General features: G+C 20.0%; 7 protein-coding genes across 7 annotated transcripts; 3 read left to right on the top strand and 4 right to left on the bottom strand.

Moving 5' to 3' along the window:
• Positions 1–744: 744 nt before the first annotated feature.
• SRAE_1000134300 (Low-density lipoprotein receptor-related protein 5) lies at positions 745–6,484 on the top strand (the record flags this gene model as incomplete). The annotated part of the gene is made up of 2 exons (XM_024648287.1): positions 745–841; positions 1,038–6,484. 2 exons carry the CDS (start codon positions 745–747, stop codon positions 6,482–6,484), a joined length of 5,544 nt encoding a protein of 1,847 aa, XP_024502280.1.
• A 5,258-nt stretch (positions 6,485–11,742) lies between these two features.
• Positions 11,743–12,290, bottom strand: SRAE_1000134200 (Zinc finger, LIM-type domain-containing protein; the record flags this gene model as incomplete). Its single annotated transcript, XM_024648286.1, has 2 exons — positions 11,743–12,006; positions 12,099–12,290. The coding sequence occupies 2 exons, from the start codon at positions 12,288–12,290 to the stop codon at positions 11,743–11,745; spliced, it is 456 nt and encodes a 151-aa protein (XP_024502279.1).
• A 3,150-nt stretch (positions 12,291–15,440) lies between these two features.
• SRAE_1000134100 (Prolactin-releasing peptide receptor) lies at positions 15,441–17,889 on the top strand (the record flags this gene model as incomplete). The annotated part of the gene is made up of 4 exons (XM_024648284.1): positions 15,441–15,517; positions 16,307–16,585; positions 16,846–17,354; positions 17,402–17,889. 4 exons carry the CDS (start codon positions 15,441–15,443, stop codon positions 17,887–17,889), a joined length of 1,353 nt encoding a protein of 450 aa, XP_024502278.1.
• A 738-nt stretch (positions 17,890–18,627) lies between these two features.
• On the bottom strand, positions 18,628–19,158 carry SRAE_1000134000 (FACT complex subunit SSRP1; the record flags this gene model as incomplete). Its single annotated transcript, XM_024648283.1, has 3 exons — positions 18,628–18,846; positions 18,906–19,057; positions 19,116–19,158. The coding sequence occupies 3 exons, from the start codon at positions 19,156–19,158 to the stop codon at positions 18,628–18,630; spliced, it is 414 nt and encodes a 137-aa protein (XP_024502277.1).
• Positions 19,159–21,306: 2,148 nt separating this feature from the next.
• SRAE_1000133900 (Hypothetical protein) lies at positions 21,307–22,131 on the bottom strand (the record flags this gene model as incomplete). The annotated part of the gene is made up of 3 exons (XM_024648282.1): positions 21,307–21,461; positions 21,501–21,899; positions 21,969–22,131. The coding sequence occupies 3 exons, from the start codon at positions 22,129–22,131 to the stop codon at positions 21,307–21,309; spliced, it is 717 nt and encodes a 238-aa protein (XP_024502276.1).
• A 347-nt stretch (positions 22,132–22,478) lies between these two features.
• SRAE_1000133800 (Hypothetical protein) lies at positions 22,479–23,537 on the bottom strand (the record flags this gene model as incomplete). The annotated part of the gene is made up of 1 exon (XM_024648281.1): positions 22,479–23,537. The coding sequence occupies one exon, from the start codon at positions 23,535–23,537 to the stop codon at positions 22,479–22,481; it is 1,059 nt and encodes a 352-aa protein (XP_024502275.1).
• A 2,563-nt stretch (positions 23,538–26,100) lies between these two features.
• On the top strand, positions 26,101–27,323 carry SRAE_1000133700 (Maverick; the record flags this gene model as incomplete). The annotated part of the gene is made up of 4 exons (XM_024648280.1): positions 26,101–26,196; positions 26,353–26,610; positions 26,697–27,039; positions 27,082–27,323. The coding sequence occupies 4 exons, from the start codon at positions 26,101–26,103 to the stop codon at positions 27,321–27,323; spliced, it is 939 nt and encodes a 312-aa protein (XP_024502274.1).
• Positions 27,324–27,425: the final 102 nt, after the last annotated feature.

Below are 27,425 nucleotides of genomic sequence, written 5' to 3'. Positions count from 1 at the left end.
ATGTTATATTATCTACAATAATGTGTTAATACAATTATACCATATCAATATTCTTACTGTTATATTCTTTTATTATCTTTAAATATTATGATTATTAAGTTTATATTTATTCTTTTATAGTTTTAGTTTAGTGATACTTTTTATGTTAAGATATATATATGCTTATTAAAGAAAGGTCATTCACACTATTCATCATGTGAATAATGAAAGAGATAATTTTAAATATTAAGGGAAAATGCCGAAAAAAAAAGTTTATAGTGAAAGTTTAAGAATGATTAGTATAGAAGGCTTGTAATTAATTTTCTTAAAGTATTTAAAATAAAATAAGCTATAAAACATTAAAAAAATTTCTTTATTAATATAATGAATATAAAATTAATTTCTATATTTTTATATTTAAAAGAAAAAAAATATATATATAACTTCTTTATTGTCCTTTTTTAAATTTTCTTTTATTATAAATTGTATTATTTTCTCTTTATTTTTTTAAACTAATTTTTCTCTATTTTAGTTTGCCTTAAATTTATATAATCACTATTTCTTATTTTATCTATATTAGCTATCTTTTCTTTTCATAAATACAAATTACATCTTAAATGTACAATACATTTGGAGTAAATTTTTATTTTATAAGCTATTTAGCTTCTTTATAACAAAATATTCATATCACATTATTGGTATATGTGCAAAAGTAAATATTATTATATAATCATTAAAAAGTCAATTTTAAAACTATTAAAAATTATGAATAGAAATAAAAAGTCGGTAAATGTTGTTTTACCATACAATACTCAACTATTCTTTTTGTATTTAATATTATTTTTAACTTATTTTATTACCGGTAAGTTTAACATCAAAAGATTCATATAATCTATTACATTGTCCTTCACTCATTATTCTTATAATTTATAACATTAATTATAAACACTTAAATATATAAATATTATACTAAAAAAAGTAATTCATTTATAAAGTTAACATATCATTAATCATAATCAATCATTCTTATCATATATTAAACTCCTTTTTATTTTTAGGTATCTTTACATTAAAAAATATATCCCATAATAATTCATTAAAAAGTACATCATCAGTATTTATGTTAGCTAAAAAACAATCAAATATTATTATATTTAATTTTACAAAAAATTTTAATGAATTTGATGAAAATACAAATTATCAATTTATATCTAGTAAAAATATATTTTCAAAAGTTAATGAAATTTTTCCTCTTATAATGACAGGAGCTTGGAAAAAAAGAAAAGGATATTTTTTTGAGAATTGGATTGAAAATAATAGAAACAATGACTTTATTCGTATTGTAAATTTAAATAATGGTACCATAGAGGAAAAAATGGAAATAATTGAACATATAAATGAGGAGAGTGTTAGTAGTATAGCATTTGACTGGACGACAAATAATTTATTTGTTGGAGTTAATACAGATTCAATTCAAAATACGGGTAGAATAGATGTATGTAAAGAAATTGAAAATAATAAAACACAATGTGGGACAATTATTTATCGTGGTCTTAATAATTTAGAAAGTTTATCATTAGATCCTTTAGATGGATATATGTATTGGATAAATCGTAATGGTAAAAGAGTTGAGAGAAGTTTTATTAATGGAAAACATCATGAAAAACATCCTTTTCAAGAGAATTATTATACTATTGATAAAGTTTACAAAATATCATCTTTATCATTAGATATTGTAAGTAAAAAATTATACTATATTTCTTCAAAAACAAGTACCTCTTTAAATGAAATTATTTCATGTGAAATGTATCAAAGAGATTCATGTAGATCAATAATTAATAATATTAATGCTTTTCAAATAGGATTAATTGAAAATAATATATTTTGGAGTAGTCTTACAAAAATATATGGAGAAATAGAGGCATGCAAAATTGGTAGTTGCAAAGAAACAAAAATAACTATTACTAATTCAACAAATATTGAATATTTTAGTTTTATTGGAAATAAAAATCAACCAGAAAGAATTAATCCAAATCCTTGTGCCATAAATAATGGTTATTGTAGTCATTTTTGTATTTTACATCCTGGTGAACCATTCTATTCTTGTCATTGTCCTGTTGGAATTAGTCTTTTATCAGATAAAAAAACATGTAATCCTAATGGAATTGATAAAATTTTATTTATAGCATCTGCCTCAGGATTATTATATATTTCTCTTGATACTGATGAATTTATTCCTAGATCTGTTATGACATATAATTCTATAAAAAATCATGAAAATAATGAAAATTCAATAATTTTAGATATAGATTATGATAATTTTAACCAATATATATATTGGATTGAAGATAAAAAAAATAAAAACATAGTTAGGCGTATTAAATTTAATGGTAATTATAGTGAAGAAATATTAACATCTAACAAAAGTGAAACTATTGACTCATTTAAAATTGATCATCATAATGAAAACATAATATGGTTAGATTCAAGTAATGGAAAAATTGAAATGATGAGTTTAAAAACAAAGGCAAGAAAAATAATTTATTTTTCAAAATATCTTAAAAAAGTTAATACATTTGCCTTTGACAAAAATACAGGTACTGTATTATTTTATGAAAAAAGACATTCTGCTTATACTATAAAAAGATTACAAGTTAATGGAAATAAGGAGACATCTCTTATACATTTACCTTTAGAATCATATCCAACAGGAATTGAGATTGACTCAGAAAATGGAAGATTTTATTGGGCTGAAAGTGGATCAAATTCTATTTTATCGGCATCTTTAAATGATGGAAGAAATGTTGAAATTATAACTAGTGGTCTTCATAATCCACAATCAATTTCAAAATTAGATAATAAATTGTACTTCAATTCAATTAATGATCGTGGAGTTAATTATATTATATTAGATGATATTGAAAATAACAATAATGATTCCTCATATGAATATTTAGATGAAAGTATTAAAAAGATGAATATATATCAGATATCTGATAATATTATTAATGGAAATCAAAGAGGATTAAAAGCGGTAAATGTAAAAGAAAAAAATCATACTAAATTAGATTGTAAAAATTATGGATGTTCTCATATTTGTTCTATTGTTGATAGTAATGATATTAAATGTTTATGTCCAAATGGTATGGTTTTAAATAGTTTAAATTTTAAAGAATGTATAGAAATTGAAGTGAGCCTTATATATTCAAGATTTTCTATTGATGATGATTTGGTACAAAGTAGTTTAACTGAACCTAGAACAATTATACAAGAAAGAATGTATTTAGATGATATTTCAGATTCAATTCAATTTATCAAACCAACAAAAGATGGAAAATATATTTTAATTGCTGGTACAGGAAGAAATCCAAGTCAATTTCATCAACAAATTGGATTTATTAAAAAAATAAATTTATTAAATCATAAAACAGAAACACTTTTAATGAGTACCTCAGCACCAATGATAACAGGCCTTACAATTGATGAAATAACAGGAAACATATTTTTTTCAAATGGTTATTTAAAACGTATTGAAATTATAAACAAAAGCGGTACTGTTAGGAGGACATTTTTATGGAAAAATATTGATCCTATATTTGTAACTATTGAAAATACCCAAAATATGATATATTTTATTAATGATTCTATGACAATTGCCCGTACCTCAATTTTTTTAAATTACGAAAATATTTTTATTATTCATAAATCAAAAAATCCAATAACATCATTTACAATTGATAGTATAACAAAAAAAATATTTTGGTCAACAACCTCAATTCATACATCAATTGGTTTACTATTTTCATCTGATTTTGATGGTTCAAAAAAAAAACAACTATACTCATCAGTAAAATTTCATCCATTATATTTAACAACTTATTTATCTAAAATATATTTTTTTAACAAACTTAATGGCACTTTAATGTTATATGAAGATGATAAAGTTGATGTGTTGGAACAGGTTGATGATTTAATATCAATGAATATTTATAATAAAAAAAATTTAAATATTTTTAAAGGAATAGAAAATCAAAATCCATGTGGAAAAGAAAATGAAAGAAATAAATGTAATCATTTATGTATACCTAAAAATTTTGTTGAATATGAATGTTTATGTAATGATCATTTTGAATTAGATAAAAAAAATGGAAAATGTAAAATAAATGGTGAATTTTTAATGATATCTGAAGGAAATAAATTATTAAGAATGCCTATATTAAAATCATCAAATATAAAAGAAATATTTTCAAATTCTATACCATATTATTTTGATATACCAAATATTGGTGAAATTCATTCATTAATTTTTGATCCATTATCAAAATTTCAATATTTTTATTGGATAGATTCAACCAATCCAAATTATATCTATCGTTCATCATTTAATAATACAATATTAACAATAACATTAGATGAAATTAAAGAATATTCATTATGTAAAACATTTTATTATTTATCATTAGATATTCAGGGAAGGCAAATATTTTTATCATGTTCAACAGGAAATTCATTTAACTCATCATCTATTCATTCATTTCGTATAACTCCTAGTGATAATCTTCAATATAGTGGTACAATTATCCCAGAAAATCAATATTCACCCCGACAATTAGTAGTATTTAGTAAATTAAATGTTTTATTTTTTATAAATGCATTAACGGATACAACAAGTCAAATAATAAGATGCCGTTTTGATGGTCGTAATTGTAAAGCATTATCATACACTTCAACTGATGATTTACCATGGCATTCATTATCATTATCAATTGATGAATTTACACAAAGATTAATTTATGTTTCCCCATCAACAATTTTTTCAAAAGATGTACATATTGATTTAGATTTAAGAAAACAATTAAATATAAATGACAAAATACATATTTCACAGGCATTTGGAATGACAGGTATTGCACTTTCTCATAATTATATGGCTATTGGCATAAATAGTAGAGCAAATGTTGGATTATTTCTTTTTTCATATAATATCTCATCAAATGTTGGTGGATTTAATGATTTAATACCTATTCATTATTACTCACCAAATCATAATGGAAATTTTAAAATAATTGAAAGAGTTGTTTCACAGGATGAAAATACAATAATTAAAACATTTGCCTGTACAAATTCAGAATGTTCACATTTATGTAGAAGTCAAAGAGATTTTTCTTATGGAAAATTAAATTTTGAATGTTTTTGTCCCTACAATTTACGATTAGATCCAGATAATTTAAATAATTGTATATCAACAATACCCTGTAAATCATATCAATTTAGTTGTAGTGATGGTCTTCAATGTATTCATATATCAAAAAAATGTGATAGAATAATTGATTGTATGGATACATCAGATGAAAATACTGATATATGTTATTATAATGAATTTCAAACAATGGATTCAGATAAATTATTAAAATTTGATGTTGGTTTATGGCCTTGTTTAACTGGATCAAAATCAATATCAAAATTTGAGATATGTGATGGAAAAATAGACTGTCCAGATAAGTCAGATGAAATGTATTGTAAATGTGAAAATCCCCAAACTCAATTTGATTGTGAAATTAAATCAACTTTTGATTTTTCAATAAAAACATCATTTATAAATATTGGAAAAGGATCAAATTACGATGGTTGTATAGAAAGATATAAATTATGTGATGGTATTTCAGATTGTATCAATTCAACTGATGAGGCAAAAAATTTATGTAGTATTATTGAAGCTACAGGATACATAAAAGGAACATTTAATCAACGTGATAAAACATTTAATTTTATAATTTTTGGCATAGGTATTACTATATTTATTTTACTTTTATGTATTATATTTATTAATTGTTTTAAAAGAAATAAGAAAAAGAATATAGATATTAATAGGTCAACTGAAACTCATGTATTGTTAAATCAAAGACAAAACAATTCACAAAATCCTGTTGTTGAAGTAGCTTTAAAAACATATACAGTACCATCTGTTGTAGGTTGTAACAATGAAAATTCTTATATTTTAAATTCACAATCTTCAAATCAATTACAACATCAAGATGTTTTTGATAGAACTGGTAATTCATATTTTAATGTTCATCATTATACAATTGATTCATCATACACAACAGCTTATGATGGAATGCCACAAATTAATGGACAATATATAAAATTTTATGCTCCACCACCATCAGCTGCAAGTTTATCAACTACATATGGTGTTGTTAAACAAATAAATAATCGTAATAATTCAAGTTTAATTTCTAATGATGATAGAAAAATTAATAATAGTAAAAAAAATACATATACAAAATCAAATACATCAGAATCATCCTCTACACCACCACCACCATATGAAAAATTATTAAAGAATACATATAATCATAGTAAAAAAAATGATGAATTATCTAATTCAAATAATTATTATACCTTACAAAGTCGTAATAGAAGATTAAATTACCGTTTACATAGAACATTATTACAAGAGGATGACTGTGAATCAGATGAATCTAATAGTAATTTTATTTAATTTTTTAAATATATAAATATTATGTAGTAATATATTATATATATTTTTTTTGTTTTCATTATATTTATCATTAATAATTTATTAAAAATAAAAAATTTATTGTTTTATTTTTTATATATTAATATTATTTATTTATTATCTAAGTATTTATTTGTTAAATAATATAAAATTTAATTTCAAACATTCTATTTTCTTTAAACTATCATATAAATAAATTTATAATTTTCTTTACTTATATTATTAACTTTTTTAAAAATTTATTTTTCAAGATTAAATTGATGTATAAAGTATTTGAAAGTAAGAAAATTATATACATGTTAATACTTTTTTTTTATTTCCTTTTATAAAAGATATACTAATAGTATTTCTTAATAATATTTTAAATTTAGTTTATGAACTAAGTCTTCTTAAGATTTTTGTATTACTTTAAGTTTTATCTTACATTATAACATTTTTTAAAATTTACATATATATTGAAACAATAATAGATTTAAAATAGAAACAAAAAGTTTCTTATTTATTTTAAAATTGTATAAACTTATTTATTTTAAATTTAATAAATTTTATTATATCTTTATATTTAAAAATATGAAGTACTTTGTAGTATTTATATATCTTATATTATTAATTTCTTAATAAATGAAAGAATCATATTTTATATATAAATATATAAAAAAATATTTACCTTTATCATTTTTAATAATTATTTTCTCAAAATTATAACCTAAATATTTTCTTTTGTTATAAAAAATAAATGAAGATATATTTAAAGATTTAACTTTTATCATAAATGTTTACTTTGAATTTTAACAACTATTTTTTAAAAGATTTTTTTTTTATATTGCACTATTATTGAATAAATATAAAAAAAAATATTTATTTATCATTTGATTTTTAAAATAGATTTAATGATATACTTAATGTGTATCAATTTTTTTTTTTTTGTATTAAAAAAATACGTTAGATTTCATAAATAATATATTTTTAATTTTAATTATATATACAAATAATTCTTTGAAATTTTAAACTTTAGTGCTTATTTATTATTATTAATTTTTTATTTATTATATAGTAAAAGTAAAAAAATATTGTATAAATCTTTAATTAATAATTATTCAGTGGTTGAATATTTTAATTATTAATTAAGAATATATAATATACATATATAATCTTAACAATTTTTTTATTATATTAAATTGTAAATGTGTATTTCTTAATATTAAAAAGTTAAACATTTGTTAAATTATTTGTTATTACAAAACTATTTTTAAGACGTTATCTTGATAATAACAATGTATAATCTTGTTTTAAATTGATTTTTATATATCATATTTATCACTTCAAGTTGTTTTTATAACACATTATTTAGAAAATTATTTTCAATATTATTTATAGTTTTTTTTTTCCTACTACAATAACATTGATAAAAATATACTTTAGTTTTAAAATTATTAATTAGTAAATTTTTACTGTTTTTATATACTTTTTTTTTTCTTCATTTTGTCGCATGAAAATTATCATGGATAATATAAATAGAAAAAAAAATTACTTGTACATTTGATTTAATAACTTTTATTATTATATTAACTTTTGTTTTTCCTTTAAGCATTTTCTTAAGATATGTTTTTTAGTTATAATATATACTATTAATGGTAGAATTTAATTAATTTAAAATTAAATTTAATATATATAATATTTAACAAAACTTTATTATAATATAAAGATGTTTTTAATATGATATTGTAATCAAAGAATCATTATTAAATAAATTTTCAAATATATAATCATAATTTAAAAATATAAATTTATATATATATATATATAGTCAAACTTAATATATTAGTTAAAAATTTTATAATTATTGTTAAGATGTTTTTTGATTTAAATATATTAACTGTACTTTTATTTAGTTATAATATTATAAAATCTATGTGACATAAGTTAATGTCATTTCTAGATATAATTTTTTTAAAAAACAGATTATAACGTCAATTTATTAATTATTCTTGTTTATAGTAAAAATTTTTATTATGCATTCTTAAACTACATAACTTCGATATTTGATTTCTAAATAATTTTTTACTAAATTGTATACTATTATTAAATGAGATAAATCTATAAAAAAAAAATATAATAATACATAGATATTACAAAAAACAATAATATTTTTTTTTTATCTAAAAAAAAAATGCAAATTATAATTTCCTCTATCTAGCAAAATTTTATATATAGAAAATTATAATTTATTTAGCTAAACAAAACATAATTCTATAAATAATAATTATAATAGATGTATATATTTATCTTTTACAGTTGCTATTTAAAAACTATAAAAATTTTTGCAAAAACATAAATAATTGTTGCAAGTTTTAAATTTATCATAAAGTAGATAAAAAAAATGAAGAAGAAGATATTTTGCAATCTTTTTCATCTCAAAAATTAATATTACTTTATTAATTTAGAAAAAAAAAAATAAAAATATGAGGTAAAAATTTCTTTACCTAAATATTATATTATTTTAAAATATGATGTTATAATCATAAAATATCAAAATATTAATCATACTTTTATTTATGTTAGCATTATTTATTTTTTCAAAAAATATTATCGTTTATCTTTTATTAAATAAATTATACCACATTTAAATTCTAAAACATTAATTTATATAAGTATTTTTCTATGCCAATATGAAGTAAATTGTTTAAAACTTTTCTGAAGACAAATTAATGTATTTAGTATCAGATACTTTAAAAATAATGTTTTTATTTGATAAAAAATATATGTATATAAATGTGTTCAATTATTTTTCCAAATGTTTTAGGATTTTTTTTTTTTTCAATTTATTTAAAACAATAAAAATATTTTTTAGATTTCTTGAATGAATTAATATAAATATAAAAAAAAATTATTTATTCTTTGTTCATGATATATAATTTTATTTTTAAACCATTTGTTAAAAATTTCTTTTTAGATTTTGAATTTTATTTTATCATTATAAAAACTATTAACATATTATTGTATTATATAAAACTTTTTCTAATATATATATATATAAATGTATAAATTTTAATTTAAAAGTAGTCCTAAATTTTATATAATGTTTTTATTTAAATACGTAATGACTTTAAAACTATTTATTTTATTATACCTATATAATTACAAAAAAAACAACCGCTTAATTATAAATTTAAGTTATATTAGATTTTAAGAAAATAGTTCATTAAAATTATTTTCCTTAAAATTAAAATCATTAAATACTACTTTAACAATTATAAATTCCTTATTTAAAACAATTTTTAATCTGTAATAAAAAAAAATTCTTAAAACTTATTATTTATTAAATAATTACCTTATATTAATTTTTTATTTTTGCAATTTTTTTTTTATTTAATATAATTATTTCCAAGATATTACAATACTTTTGTACTCTTTAGTCTTAACCATAAATATAATTATGAAGAAATGTTTTATTTTATGTTTATTTTAATAAGATTTTATTTTGAACAAATTTATGACAAAAAAAAATTAATTACTTTTGATAAATAAATTGTTTATGAAAGGAGAAATTAGTATAGTTTTTATATAAAACATTTTATCAAAGATCTATTTTATAATGAAATGTATAAGTTATAACTAAAAATGTAAAGTTTATAAATATAATTGTTATTAAAAATAATTTTACTTTGAAGGACAATATATAAATGTTTGATGCTACAATTATTTTTTTTTTGTTATAAAACATATCTTTGGCTTTTTTTATTCCTTAAAATATCATTTATATATAAATTTTTTTTAAAAATATTACAAAATATGGCTAAAATAACAATTTGTATTCTAGTAAAGTTTGTTTTATCATATAATTATTATCTTTCTATAGTTGTATAGTTTAATCATAAATTTTATATTATTTCAAATTAATGAAATATGAATTTTGCATTTTTTTCCCACAGTCTAAGTTTATTTTTTTATTAAAAAAGTTAATTTTAAAGGAAAAATTTTACTACTTTTAGCTAAATTCACAATTTGTTTCATATTTAATTAAATATACCAAAAATTTTATAATGAAAAAGTAACTAATTTAAATATTTTGACTTTTTATAGAAAAATCTTAATGAATTATTTATTTAATTAATTAGAATAACAAATTAATATTAATTTTGTCTAGTATCAATAATCATTACAACAAAGTAATAGAAACTTTAACAATCTCTCATTTTTTATTATATTTATATGTATTTCTTTGTCCAATAATACTTCTACAACAATACACAAATTTTTTTATTAATTTTTTTTTAAAAAAAAGGAAATAATAAAAAAAATATTTTACTTGGTATAAATTTATCACATAGTACATAAATTTTAAATAAATATTTGTAAATTTTTGTTGTAAAAAAAAATTAAGATAACGGAAAAAAATAACTTTTTGAGGATATTAAATTTTTTTTTTATATATAAATTGAATTTTTTAAAATGCATAAGAAAAAATTTTTTAAATAAATACTAATAAATCAATCGTTTTTTTTTTTTAACTTAAAATGATAAATGCTACGATCCAAGATGACTTATATCTTATTTGTTATACATTTTTTTCATACATTTTTTATTATACTATACAGATAGAGATATATTAATAACTGTAGCTATTTTAGTTGTTGACTAATTTATATATACATATTATTCTTAAATATTTAGCTGTATACATTATCAATTTAGGGAAAATTTTAATATTTATTATACATATTTATATATATACATATTAGGTAATATATATATATATATACGAGAATAAAATTTTATTTAATTTAATTTTTAATAATATTTTCTTTTTTTTTATAAATTTAGCATACTCTTTGTTACTTATTTTTTTTTATTATATTATATAATCATATTGTAAATGAATATAATTGAATGGTAAAATAAAACATCCGAAATTTTATATCCAAACATGTGTCTTTTTAAGAAAATTAACATATTAAAAAGATATTGAAAGATATAAAAAAATAATATTTTTAACAAACTTTTTTTTTATAAAATCACTTATATTAAGAAGCCCTTAAATTGACTTTTTTTTTTTAATTTATTATAACATAAATTATTATATAAATATAATTTGAATAGTAAGATTTATAAAAATTAAAATTTTATAAAAATAAAATTATTAAGTTTTTATTTTCAATCAATTAATTTTTTAATTTTAATTGTTAACAATCTATTATTAATAATTAGAAAACATGTATCATTAATATAAAATAAATTGTTTACATTCGTATTTCCATTCTTTCATTTCTTTTATCTAATCTTACTGCCCAATGACAATCCAAATCATAAGGATTATTGTCCACTGTATAAAATTCACCATTCGGAAGTGGTTTATGGCACATTGTACATTTAAAACATCTTGGATGCCAGTGTTTTTCTAATGCCACTAGACAGGTATCAACTAATGTTTCATTACATGCTGCACATTTTGGATTAAATCTTGTAGCAAAACAAGGAATACAAAATGGAATATTATCTGCAATCTAAAAAAAAAAAATATAATAAAATTATTTTTTTATTAAAAAAAAAATTTAATAATTTAATTCATGATATTTTTATTATTTTTTTTATATACCTGGTATGTTTGTTTAATAGGCTTTTTGCAACCATTACAAACAAAATGTTCTGGATGCCATAATCTATGCATAGCCATTAAAGCTTCTTCACCAATACTTCCAGAACATAAAGCACACATTCGACGGTCATCACATTGAATTCCCGTACCTACCGGTACACAAATATTTTTTTCCCCATTATTCATATTCATTCTACTAAAAACATAAAAAAAAAAATTAAATTTTAATAATAATTATCACTAATTAATAAAAATTTCTTTTATTTTTTCCTTTTAATAATGATTTTTTTTTTGAATTTTTTATATATATATTTGCAAATTTTTTTTTCTTTGATTATATTAAATTATATTCAAAATTAAGAAATACTATTTTTAATGATTATGTCAAATATTATAAAAAATTTGCATTTTTTATCTAATTCTTTATTATTACTTCTATATTATAACGAGTAAAAGTTTTTCAATACAAAACTAATACTAATTACGTCTTCCTAAAATTTATTTTATTATTCAACATAAAAAATTCAAACAGAAAAGAATTGTAAAATTGAAAATTTTAAACCATATTTTCGAATTACTTTAATACTTTATATTTTCATTTAATGTACTTTATATAATGTTAGTATCATTATAATAAATTTTTTAAATTGTCTCATGTTCTAAATTATACTTTATTTTTATCTAGTATATCTGTTTTAAATGATTAATCATAAAAATCATACTTTATATCTTAAAATTAATTGATATATTTTAATTAAATATATATAAGAAAGGAACAGTTACCATTTATATATAAATGTTTCAATTATTTTTATCTTGTTTTTATTTTTTCTCTAATAATGATAATAAAAAAAAATTTATAAAAACAAAACTGCTTTCTATGTGAAATTTATCTTATATGAAATCTATTTATATATTTTTTTAACATAAAAAAAAAACTAAAAAAGTTATTTGTCCTTTCTTATTATCAAATTACAAAGCTAAATAACATATGACAATGACTACAATTTGTACTTTTAATATTTTATGACATTAAATAGCAAAACACAGCTTTATAACATTTAGAATAACATTATAACAAGTTGATTAAAAATTAGTAATTATATGCATGACAACTGTTAAATCTGAGGAAGATCCAATTTGCTACTCATTGATCCCTAAAAATTTTTAAATGAATAATACACTACTTTGACTCATTAAAAATATATATATATATATTCTTAGTTTTTTAATTATATTATTGTTAATGATTTCTCTTTGTACCATTATATCTTATATTTACCTACTCATTAAAATATCTTAAATAACTACATATCTTAGTTTTTCATGTTTATAAAAATTTATAACTATAATAAAAATTTCTCTCAAATAATGAATTGATTTTATATTAACAAGTTAGATAATAACATTTATAATTTATATAATAGTTAATTAGAAAATACATATTTTTAATTTCAAGAAAAAAAAATTTTTTTTTTTTACATTTTATTATATAAGCATGCTAATTATTTGAATAAAAATATAAATTATTTGTAACATTTTATCTTATTTAAACATACTAACATTTTTTTTTTTTGGAAACAAATTTTTTTATAGATAATATTTTTATATTACCTTATTGAAAATGGTAAAGCGAGAAAAATTATTTCTTTTTTTTACAATTTTTTTACAACGTTATTTACCCATTTTTATTTGTGGTTAAATATAAATATAGCTCAAGATTGTAATAAGAATATCCTAAATGGTTGTTTTTGACAAAATAGTCAATGATATATATATATATATATAATAATAACTAAAGATTTTATAAAAGAACATTATTATTATTGTTGTTTTTTTTTTGTTTATTTATTTGTTTGTAAAATACATAAATTTAAAGGTCATTTTTTTTTATTTCTTACTGTAATTTATTTTAATAATTATTTAAAAAAGATTTTTGTGAATATTAATGAGTACTAAAAGACAAAAACTATCACTAACATTTTCAAAACATTAATGCTTTAGTAAAACACGATTATTATTATTATAAAAATTGTTGACTTGCGTGCTACCGGATAACTTTTATTAACCTTACTTCACTAAATTTCTATTACATTAAATGATGTTAAAAAATAACTTAAGGTTTCGGCATCATATTACTTTTAAACATTCATCTGATTCAAACATTTATTGTTTCTATCATATAATTTTTAAAAATTTAAAAATAGTCAAAAATGACATAGTTATTATTATATCAAGCTCATATATTGTTAGAAACATCTACTTTTATTTTCTTTAAATATAGTTTAATGTTTTTAAAAAAAAATTTAAAGTTGTAGAAAATGACACTTTGATTTATCACTTTTTTATATATAAATATTTTCATGTTCTATTGAAACTAAATTTAAAAAAAAAATATATATATATATAATTTATAAATATGTATATAATTTTTTTAAACTTTTAATAATTATTTTTTACAATAAAAAAAAAGTATTTTTTTTTATCATTAAAATTTATTTATTTATATAAAGGTTAATAATAAAATTAACATTAATTATTTTTTAATATTACTAAAAATATAATTGACATTTATAAAAGAACTATTTTTAATTAATTCAATAAAAATATTTAACTTTAATATTTTAAAGTAAAATAAAAAAAATCTTTAATATCTATTATTATAAATATATTTATTCAAATTGTATCATTTTAAATATCTACTTAATTATTTTTAATTTTGTTTTTGGTTTTTATAAACTTATAAATTTAATAATAATATTGTTAAAAAAAAAATTTTTAGACTATTTAAAATTTTATCATGATATGTCATTAACATATTCTAATCGTTTAAATTGGGATGTTCCAATTTTTACAATCATTCAAAAATTTAGTTATTCTTTCATCATTCTATTCTGTTGCTCCCACGATACTTATTTTCACAATTTCTTTACCATTTACTTAATAAAAGAGTAAATATTCAATTTTTTCATACCATTTTTAAATTATAATAATCACAATTTTTACAACCAATTCATGTTCCTATAATGTGTATGAAAGAGTAGAGTTTTTGCAATGTTCATACTTTTATAGACACGCCTTCCTAAATATTTGCAACGAGTATTTTCTTAAGATTATTTATAAAATATAAAGGAATGACTGTTTTATTATTAAGCAAATGACATCTTTTAAGTAATTATATTGAAAAAATTGCAATTTTTCTTTATCTAATATCTATCATTATTACAACTTATTACTTTCTTTTATTCTATTATTTTTAATATTGTGTTATTTACCTTTCAATAGATTACAGAATCAAATTTAATGCTAAAATTATTTTATTTTTCCTAAATATTTGCTTAAATGGAAGAAAATGGAACGTGTCATGATTTGAAGGATTTATTCCAATCTATTAATCCAAATCAAATTGAATGGACAACGTAAGTATAAAAGACTAAAATAATTTTTTTTTTTACATTTCCGTTTCTTTTATTATTATAAGTAATCTTTTTATTTTTGCAAGTTAGCTGCTATTATAAATATATATATATATATATATGATAATGATAAATATCATTGCAATTGGAAATGAATATGCCAATGATGTTATCAAATATATAAATTTTACTAAGATAAATAGGTTGTTCTTAAAATTTTCAAATATTCATTGATAAACTGATATATATATATAGAAACCATTTTTTTTTATATGACTTATACAACTAATCAAGAATCTTTTTTTTTTTAAATATAATGTTTTACTTTTAACTATAAATACTTATTTTTACTAACAAAAGTTTTATTTCAAAAAGTTTAGATATTAATCATCTTCATGATAAATCTCCCGAGATTATTTTATATGTAAAACCAATGTATATGGATATTAAAATAACTTACATGACCAAATAAATCTAATATATTCTCATAATCGGAATAATATTTGAAGCTAAACAACTTTGATATTAAAAGAGATTTTTAATTGTTTAAAGAAAACGTAATATATTATGAGTACCTCTTAGAGAAAAGTTAATTATTTCTCTTTAATAATATATATTCACTTTAAGAATAGGTCATATTTTAATTTAACAAAAATTTTTATATAAAATTTTATCCAAAAAAAAAATCAATTTTTTATATAAAATAAATAGTTATCCCAATTTATTTATATATATAAAAATAAAAAAAAAAGAAATATTATTTTTTTTTTATTATTAATAATAATATTTTAGTTATCCCATTATACGTTTTTTAATTACGTTTACTTATGCTGCTTTAATGATAATAGGAATATTTGGTAATGGTGGTGTGATAACTATTGTCTTAAAAAATAAAAGACTTCGAAATGCACGAAATATATTTTTAATGAATCTTATGGTAACAGATTTAATATTGTGTTGTTTTGGAATTCCATTAACTTATATTTATGCAAGAGAAAAAAAATGGACATTAGGATTAATAATGTGTAGATTAACACCACTAGGATCAAATTGTGCAGTATTTGTTAGCAGGTATTTTAATAAAAAAATAAAAATAAATAAAAAAATTTTTTTTTCTAATTCATCAATAAAATTTTTCCAATATATATAAAAAGATAAATTTATTTGAAAAATAATAACTCTCTATGGTATAATTTATTTAAATACCACAAATTTATAATAGAAACATAAAGTAAACTATTTTTTTTTTACATAAAATAAAGACATTTTAATATATAGTAAAAATATATATATACAATCAAAAAGTTTTTATAAAAATTTTTAAATTTTAGTTGGTCTTTATGTGCTATAGCATTAGATAAATTTATACATATAGTAAATCCAATCAGACAACCAGTATCAATAAAACAAGCAACTGTTATTACTGTTTTAATATGGATATTATCTATATTAGCCAATATACCGCCAATTGTAAATTCTGATCTCAAATCGGGGGAGGCTTTCACAAGTTCTTTTGAGGATAATAAACCACTTTGTGGAGTATTTTGTGAAGAAACATGGCAAGATGAATCAACAAGACAAACATATGGTCTAATAGCATTAATATTTCAATTCATAGTGCCTATGGGTATAATTACATATTGTTATTGGAGAATTCTTCATAAAGTAGCTAAAGATTCTATAATACATAATGTTCAATTTTCAAATTCATTAACAGCTTCACAAAGGAGTGCAGCAGTTAATCGAAAGAGACGAGTAAATTATATTTTAATTGCCATGGTTTTAGCATTTATTTTATGTTGGTTTCCATTGACGCTTTATAATATTACAAAAGATTTCAGTAAGTTTTGATTAATTAATTTATATATATATAAATTTTTTTTATAGACATTGCTGTCCCACATCTTCATTCACAACCATACTTTTATGGTGTTGTTTTTCATAGTATTGCAATGTCAACTGTCGTCTTAAATCCTATATTATTTTGGCTTACTTTAAAACAACGATCAAGATTTAGAGATTTAATTCCGGCATCTGAAGTAATCTCAACAATTGCTAATGGTGTTCAAAATATAAGAGCAACATTTTCAAAAAGAAGTGTAACGAAAACTATAGATAAAACAAAAACTTTAAGTTTAACATCAGATATTGTATCAATGAGAAATTCATCTACATTCACCTCTGACAATAACAGTGGATCACTAAGAAAACATAGTCAGAGCAGGTTTAAATTACGGCAAAATAATGATTATCGGCTCCATAATTCATTTAGAAATTCTCAAAAACCATTAGTAAGTATGCAAGATGATAACCAGAATGATATTAGAATTGTTAAAATTAGTCATTTTAAAAGAATGCATTCTAATGCAGTTTAAGTTAATTTCTTTAAAAATTATTTAAATGGGTAATTTTTTGAAAGCTTTAATGGGATTACTTTAACACATTAATTCGTTCAATTATATTTTTTTTTTGAAATTTTGCTGTATATATTATTGTTTTTAATAAATTTTTTTTTATTATAATACCACTTAAAAAAAAACTAGCATGCTTACACTATTTATAACTTAAATTAAATTTTATAGTTATTGAAAGTTTTGCAAAATAAATATAATTAAACAATATACTTTTTTTTTTTCTTGTTCAATTTATTAAATTTTTATTTTTATTAGCTAAAAAAAATATTCATAGAGTTACTCGACTTACTCGTTTTGGTGTTTATATCTTATAATTTAGACGGTCTTTTTCAATTAATATTAATGCAACCTTTCACTTTCAGAGATGTATAAACCATATATACACGAATAACAAATTGGCGGGTCGCAAATGCGCGCCACAAAATTCTCCATATAGTTGTATCAAAACAAGCTGCCTAAAATTACTAACAGCTTTTAAAGTACGGGTAATTTTTCTTATAATTTATTGGAAAATAAGTTGAAATTAAATACAAAAAAAAAAATTTTTAAAAGAAAGGATCCAAAACTTTAATTATAGACAATTTTTTAATAAGGACCACAATAAAGGTAGAAAAGATGGATCTCCGAATTAAAAAATAAAGCGCAAAAATAATAAACAAAGAGATCAACCGACAACGTCAGCTTCCAGGATAAAATTATTTATTGGTTAGCTTTATAAGTGGCCATTTCTTTCTCATAACGTTCCTTATCTTCTGCAGCCATCTTTTCCCACTTCTGCTTGTCTTGAAGTTTGTTCCATTCAGCACCAGCAGCCTTAGCAACATCAGTAACACCCATTCCTGGTTTGGTAAGACGGGCACGATTTTCAGCTAGCCAAAACATGTAAGCTGATTTCCCACGCTTTGGAGCATTAGCATCCTATAGAAAAAAAAAATATTATTATAAATATCATAATTTAAATAAATATTGTTTCATACCTTTTTAGCTCTTTTAGTAACTCCACGTGAGTTTTCATTGTTAACAGATTTACTTGGTCTTGCCATTTCGTAATAGTTTAATAATAATTTTTTTGTAAAGATAAACTCCAAGGTAGTACGCCAAACAGCTTTAACTGTATGGAAAATCTGATCTGAAAAGGCAAATTTATACAACCAAATAATGCCGTGTATAAGAGGTGGGTAAAATACAAATAAAAAAAGTTAGGTCGATGATACCGCGCGCTGATGACATTCACAAATAAGAAGGGTAAAGGTGAACTGCTGCGTAGTAGTTAACGCAAGCGCATAGAGATATATTCAAATAATAATGACTATAAATTTATACTGCCAATCATCATATAAATGTTCGAAGATAGATTATAATTTAATAAGAATAAGTTAAAATCAAAATATATATTAAAAACACTATAAATGAATGATTAATTTTTTATTAAATTAATACTATATACCAGATTTTAAATAACATGAATAAAATGGACAACGCAACTGACGTTATTAAAAGAACTAGGCATCCTACTTATACTTATCATCTCACAAGTATTGGAATACTGTTTATTCGATAAAATATAAAAATTCAATGTAAAAAAAATTGTGGTAATTTAAAACTAAAGATAAGAACTTTGTAAAACTTCTAAACTACTTATCTTAGTTACTTAAAATAGTACTATTTATATATTAACTAAAATTTTTAAAAACTTTAGTATAAAAAAGTAGTAAGAGTAAAGATCATACAAAACTTTTCCTAGTAAGAGAATTTGATTTTTTTGTCGTGTATGATATATTTATATACATTTTAGTTATGGCAGGTTAATGATACAAAGATAAACAATAATAATAATAATACTGAGGGATGACTTCATATATATATATAATATATGTTATATGAAATAAGATAGTTTAATAAACAATTAAGACTATAAAACTTATGTATGATATATTTTTTTTTTTATATTTTAAATTCTCCGTCAACCAAAGAGTCAAAATTAAATTAAAAGGCATTTCCTGTTGGTCTTCTACAACGCCTAACATAAATGTATCAACTTTATGTGCTATAATCTTTAACGCATTATGATAAAAATAATCAACAAAGTAGTAAAACATTTACCTTGCGCTTCAAATGCAAATATAATTTAGTATTTAGAAAAAAATATGATAAAAAAAAAATATTAGAAAATTATATGAAGTGTGAAATATTTTAATCTTACAAAGCCCGTTTTTATTTTATATATTTAATGAAATTAGTATTGTATTTAGTTAGTTATCTTATATAAATACTTATAGTTTTTATAATATAATACGATCAGTTCAAATAATGGGCCAAATTATCTATTAATTAATAAGGTTAATGATAATTATCTAATATATTAGTATTATTATAATAAAACAACTATAAATTTTTACTATCTAGTTTGGTTATAATGTAAAAAGTATGTTTTTATAAAAATTAATGTATTTTTATTACATGATAAGAGCGATTAAAAAATAAAAAATTTTCTTTAATTTTTTTTTTCTTTTCGATGTTTTTATAAAATATCGATAAAAAAATAAAGAAAATTTGATTAATATATATTTTTTTATGATCATACCTATCTATAAGTATAATTTATTTTTATTGGATAAACCAAAATTTTAACAAATAACCCCATTTTAAAATTAACTAAAGCATCCATATATAAAGAAGACTTTTTGATGTTATATATTATATAAAGAATTGGTAGTATTGGAAATAGGAGTATAAAAAGTCTGTGTAAATTTTATATAAGCAGCCTTGGTTATATTTATGTGTTATACCAAGCCTATATATTTTTAATGGAGAGTATATATATGAGTATATTGCAGTGTGTTGTCTATTTTATAGAACATAGTGTGTATTGCAAATGTTAACATTATATATAGGATGCGAAGGGTTGAATGCATGAAATTGAAGATTTACTGTTTTGAAGATTTGTAATTGATTTTGTGGTTTAATGATTTTATTAAAATGATAAATATTTTAATACACACATGTGGGAAAATCGATAATTTATTTTTTTTCAAATCATTAAATAATTTGATTAAAAAAATTTTCATAATTTTTAAGGTGATAGTATATATTTGTATCATTATAGAAAATTATCAAAATAGTGAGTTTTTTTTTTATTTAATTTTAATATAAGAATATTTATCATTGAAATAAGCAGAATAATAATATAATTATTCTTTTGTCTTTTTTTTTAATAAATTTTATGCTTTACTTTTTGCAAAAAGATAAATGGTAAATGAAAGTATATTAATAAAATTATTTTTGAAGGAACTTTTTAGAAAAAAAAAATATATATATATATGATTAATAATATACAAATAAATTTTTAATTATTCTATTTAAAGGAAAAAAATTGTATTATTTAAAATTAGGAGAAAAAATTGTTCTCCTTAAAGAATGTATTATAATTGCTGAGATGCTTGATAATCCAAGAACTATACCAGCAATAATTGTCATTTTACTTTGAAAAGCTTCTGATAAAGATTTTTTTCTTGTTCTTTCACAAATGAATACTTTAAAAAGAAATTATTATTAATTTAGTATTAACTTACTATTACTTCCATATCCTTTTTCACCAATAAATGGTATAAATTCAATTTCTGGTAATAATTGTACAACAATATCTTTATAATTATCATGGCTTAATGTTATATTTAATTTATCTCTACATATATATTTTGACCGTATTGGAGAAGTTACCATAAAAGAATCTTTTTTAGATTTAAATGTTATACTTTCTTCTCCATGTTTTTCAATATATGTTACATTTTTAAGTCTCCATCTTAATTCATTCTCAGTATTATCGGAGAGATTATCGGATGTAAAAAGAAAATAAATAACTTTCTTACGATCATTTTGTTTCCATTGAGCTTTTATTTCTGAAACTTTATTTTTCGTATTAGTAAAACAATACCCTTGAAGTTTGACAGCTGGTGAAGAAAATGATGGTACTTCTATATGAGAATCTGTCCGATTCAAATTTAGATTTATAATTTTGAGGTCAAATTTTAATGACATACAAACATTTGTTGTATTTATTTTTAAAAGACCAAATTCATTTTTTAAAGGATCTTGAAATGGTTGAAACTTTTTCCATATTTTAGATACATTATTATTATCAATTGCATAGACAATAGTATAAAGACAAGTAATAAGAGAAATATGATACTTTAGTAAAAACATTATAATAAAAATTTTTAATACAAAATATTTTGAAAAATTGTAATAATAACAATATTTGAAACAATAAAAGACTTTGTAAACATTAAACACAACCGTTTAAGTCAAAAAATTTTTAATCTATCATGAGAAAAATAATCTTTACTTAAGGACACTCAAAAGGCAATTTATTTTAAGGATAATAAAGCAATGAATTTATAATAAATAGAATTTGTTATTTCAAGACATTTTATCTTTTGTAAAAAGAAAAAAAAAAAAAGAAATGGGTTTATTTTATGATAATACAAATTATTAAAAATATTTTTACTATTGAAGATGGTACATTTAGTAAAAAGGCATATGCCTAATTTTTAATTGAAAGATGAAGAACTTCTAGATGAGGAAGAGCTGTTTGTTGAAGAGGAACTTGAAAGACTTGATAAATTTGAGGAAGTTGATGATGTTTTTGTGCCACTTTTAATACCATTCGTAGTAGATGAAATGGATGAATAATTAGAATTACTTTTAATAGATGATATTGAACTACTCTCTACTGTCTCATTTGTACCTTCTTTGTCTAATGAATGTTGTTTTTTTTCTTTTGATGAAGATTTTTTTGAGGAAATACTTCTTGAAGTAGATGATAGACTACTAAATGAGGATGAACTTTTTTTTAAAGAATAACTTTTCTCTTGAATATTCATATCCATTTTTCCATTAGTTGGTACTCCAAGTTCTTCACATAATTCTAAAAAAACACTTTCCATATCATTCATTGAAATTTTTCCAATGTTTTTATCCATCTCTTGATAAATAGATTCTTTTATCATTCTGTCTGAAAAAACATTTTTTTCTAAAATAGATTCTAGACAATCATCTTTAAATTTTAGATATTGATTTCTTCCTAATTTGATTTTATCTACCTGATTTTTTCTTGTCATTCCTTTTTCAGGTTGTATATCTTTATTATGGTAACTTGAATTATCAACTATTCCATTAATTGGAATAGGTAATTTATTTTTATAATAATAATTATCATTATTAATTTTTAAATCTAAATTTTTAATAAATTTATTTCTATTAGATAATATTTGAGCTTCTTTTTCAAGAAAACTTCTTCTAGCATTAATATTAAATGAATTTAATTGATATTCAATGGTTGTCTTAGGAATATTATTAGTTAATACAAAATTTTCTAATGCATCTTTTCCACTTTTATTATTTACAATTAATTTTTTTCCAGTCGTTGATTTATTGTTTCTCCTTAACTCACCCAAACTCATAGACTTTCTTAAAGAAAATGGAACATAATGAATACTTTTTGGACTTGCATAAAATGATACAGGAGGTGATGTATCAATTTTTGGTTTTATTTGTGTTAATAAACGATAGTGATGATTGATAAGTTTCAAAGCCTCATCACGTTCCATTATACAAAAATATTATAATAACTAATAAATTGTATACATTTAGAAAAAAAAAAGAAATAATATACTAATGTACTAATGACAATTAATAAATGACATCGATAGGAGGACTATTAAATTGGTAAGTTTTGTTGTCATGGTGAAAATATATTTAGTCAATTATTACCAATAGAATTAATTGAATAAATTAAAGTTTAAAAAAATTATCTATAAGAATAAGGTATTATGATAAAAAACTTTTCCAAAAAAAAAAACATTAATTAATCAAATATATCATAAAAATAAACATCAAGAAAGAAAAAAAAATAATAAAATTTAATGCATTTTAATATTATTTTAATTGACTTATTTTTTTGTATTTAACATTAACAATGTTAATAACTCTCTTAATTAAAATATTACAACTCGCCTACGCATACTATTTTTAAAAAATTCTACAAAATATTTCCCCATAATCCAATATGTTCAATAAATAATCTATTAACTTAATTTTACTTTAAATGTTTTAGACCTTAAATAAAAAATTTTTGTAATACAAAGATTACATGATATTAAAGTTAATCATAATTCCTTTGTAAACATATTATAAATTTAAGAAATCTTTTTTCTAGGGACAACCCAATATGTAATTACAAAATGAAAAAAAAAAAGATCACCTACTCTTGCAGTTCTTTTGACTTTTATTAAAGAGTGTAAAAGAATATTAGAATTAAAGTGGCTTTTTCTTAGTCAAAACTTTTAACTGACTAGATTCTCTGGTCAAATAGTCGTATTTTTAATTTTTTGATCTGCCGTCAATTAAAGAAGAACATCTCATTACTTTTTTAAATATCATGCTACTTCGTCAAAAAGAGTTATTGCCCTTCATCGACCTTTATTTTCATGATTTGCATATTAAGTACTTTTTTTTCTTTAATAGTTTTTTTTTTTTTAATATTAGTAAATGATATATCTGATAGTTATTTTGTTTAAAATATATATCATGACAAGTCTAATACGTATATATATATATATTTAAAAGATTTATGCAAAAATAGGACAACATATTTAATAATAATATACATTTTTCAATATTAGTTTTATATTTTTGATTTCAAATTTATTCTTAAGGTATAAATAAAAAAATCTTTTATTGTGATGTCGTAATCAGGTGAGCTGTATTTGTAATTAATATTATGGGAGTAGGCTTTCTAAAGTTTATCAATCGTGTTTTAACAGACATATATCATTTCTATGTTCATCATTTTTATTTATTGTTTAAAATTTTAAAAAGTTGTTAAATTTTATAATAGCAATATTATATTTTTGTATATAATCATTTCATATGATACAAAAAGGTAAACACTTTTAAATAAATTTATGTAACATTTAAGACAATCACTGTAACATTTATTCCTAGATCTATTATAATAAATTTGAATAAGAACAATGATTTTTTTTTAAAAGAAATTTAATAAAAATTTTAGTCTCTTCACTTTTCATGGAATTTGTGTCTTGTTACATAATGTCAAATTTTCACCGTTTTTTCTAAATATTATTTCATAAATCATTATCCTAACGTAAAATAAAATAAAATAAAAAAAAAATTTTCTTACTGTCAATTTAAAGTTAATCGTGAAACTTTGTTTATTATTAATCCCACGAGATATTTATATCAAATTGACATGTAAAGTCTTTGTGATATTTTACTTTCAAAAATAATATTTTAAAATTATTTTAAGTTTACAAGTATCCAAAATATCTACTACAATCATCTAGTCTTTATTTTTGAAATAAAAATTATCTATTCCATTTAATCTTAAGATTTTTTTAATATTCAAAATATTTGATTTTATGTTATTTTATTTTAAATTAAATTTATTTTTTATTACGTTTATTTAAAAAAAATTATAATCCGAATTTATTAATCTCTTTTAACTTTTCATTTTATAATATTAAATATTTAAATATGTTGGATTTACCTAATTATTCATTTTTTTTTTATAAAAGAATGCCGAAATAAGTTTTAATTTTTATTACTTTTTTTAATTGAAAGCAGATTATATTTATATTATGTTATAAAATTTTGCTAGATTTTTAGGATTTAACAAATAATATCCATTGAACATTAAAATTTTTCTTTCAGACGGTCGAGTACAGACACTACAATCCACTTATATCATAAAAAAAATATTCACTGTTATATTTTTGCCCTTGCAATTTGAAAAGAAATTTTTAAAACTAAAAAGTTCATATTATAATTTTAAAATATCTATTATTTATCAAAGTTTTCTGGCATTTTATTGATATGCTAAAAAGATACCTGACAATAGAAGTCTAGATTAAAAAAAAATTATCAATTTTTAAAATGATATTAAAGAAATTAGAATATTTAAAAGATAGCCAAGATAAATCACGTTATACTTCAATAGTATTTCTAGTTCTTTTTATTTTTAAATTTGTGTTAACAAAATCAGAAACAAATTACCATTCATTTTTAACAAAAAAAGAACGCATTCATTATGTTAAAAACGTTTTTTTAAATAGGTTTGGTTTGAATGAAAACATCCACAAACCATTATCAAAAATGAGTCAAGATGATATTCCACATTATATATGGAATATATATCACCAAAATAATCATGAACACTTTGATACAATGAAACATATATTTCCAACAAAAGTAAGTTTTTAAATTTATATATCAAGATAAAATTAAATTACAAAAAAAAAATACTGAAGTAAATTTTAAAATATAAGTTGTAATGTAGAGTGAATAGTATTTAACTAATAAAATTAGAAAAAAAAAATAAATAATTTAATTCTATTTAAATTACAGATTAAAACAAAAAAATGTAGATGGATTATTGAATACGACATCAAATTGTTAGAAAATGAATATTTGATACAAATTATCTTTTTAACAAATTTAAGAAAAATTTTTGATTCGTTAAATCCTTTAAAAGGTTTATCTATTACAATTTTAAATGGTAAAACAAAAAATCATAGCATATTTGTACCAGAAATTGAAGAAAAATATTATGATTGGAAAAATGTGGATATTAGTTATCTTGTCGATATAGTGAATCCCTTAAAGGTATGATAATAAGTATAATTTTATTATATAAAATTTTTTTTTTTCACGTGGGCTAGTTAAATTGTTCACTTACTATCATATTTCAGAATTTGAGAATATCATTGAAACCTGATCCTGATTTTTGTAAAAATTTAAGAAATAATATTACAAACTTACCTCCCTTGACCAATAATGATACGCCGTTGATCATATTTCTTGAAAATACTTTAGGTACCAAATCAAAAAGAATAAAAAGAAATATTATTGATGATAAATTTTTACATAGATCTAAGAGAGAAACAAAATCAGATCTAATATTAAGGGATATAAAATCAACCAAAAGGAAAGGAGGGCACTTTAAAAATGGACGTGGAAGGAAGCTTTGCCGGAAAACAGATTTGTATGTTGACTTTAAAGAATTAAATTGGGATGATTGGATACTAGCTCCAGGTATTATTTTTATTTTTAAATAACTTAATATTTTTATTTTAGAAGGGTATAATGCGTACCAGTGTCGTGGAATATGTTCTAATCCTCTCCCATCTAAACTTAACACAACTAACCATGCTATTATTCAATCTCTTATAAATACCTTAAATCCCTTATCAGTCCCTGCACCATGTTGTATTCCCACACGTCTAGCACCCTTATCAATATTATTCGTCGACTTTAACAAACATGTAGTAATCAAAAATTATGCTGAAATGATTGTTGTAGAATGTGGTTGCAACTGACTCGACAAATATCGTCTTTAAACACAATTCTTGTACATATATTTTTTTCTCTTATTTATATTTGCCTATAATTGAAATTTTTCTTGCCATAATAATAGTTTA

Source organism: Strongyloides ratti (genome assembly GCF_001040885.1).
Source record: "Strongyloides ratti genome assembly S_ratti_ED321, chromosome : 1".
In the NCBI taxonomy this organism is placed as follows: domain Eukaryota; kingdom Metazoa; phylum Nematoda; class Chromadorea; order Rhabditida; family Strongyloididae; genus Strongyloides; species Strongyloides ratti.
The sequence above is the reverse complement of the archived record's forward strand: the minus strand, read 5'-3'. Positions and strand labels throughout refer to the sequence as shown.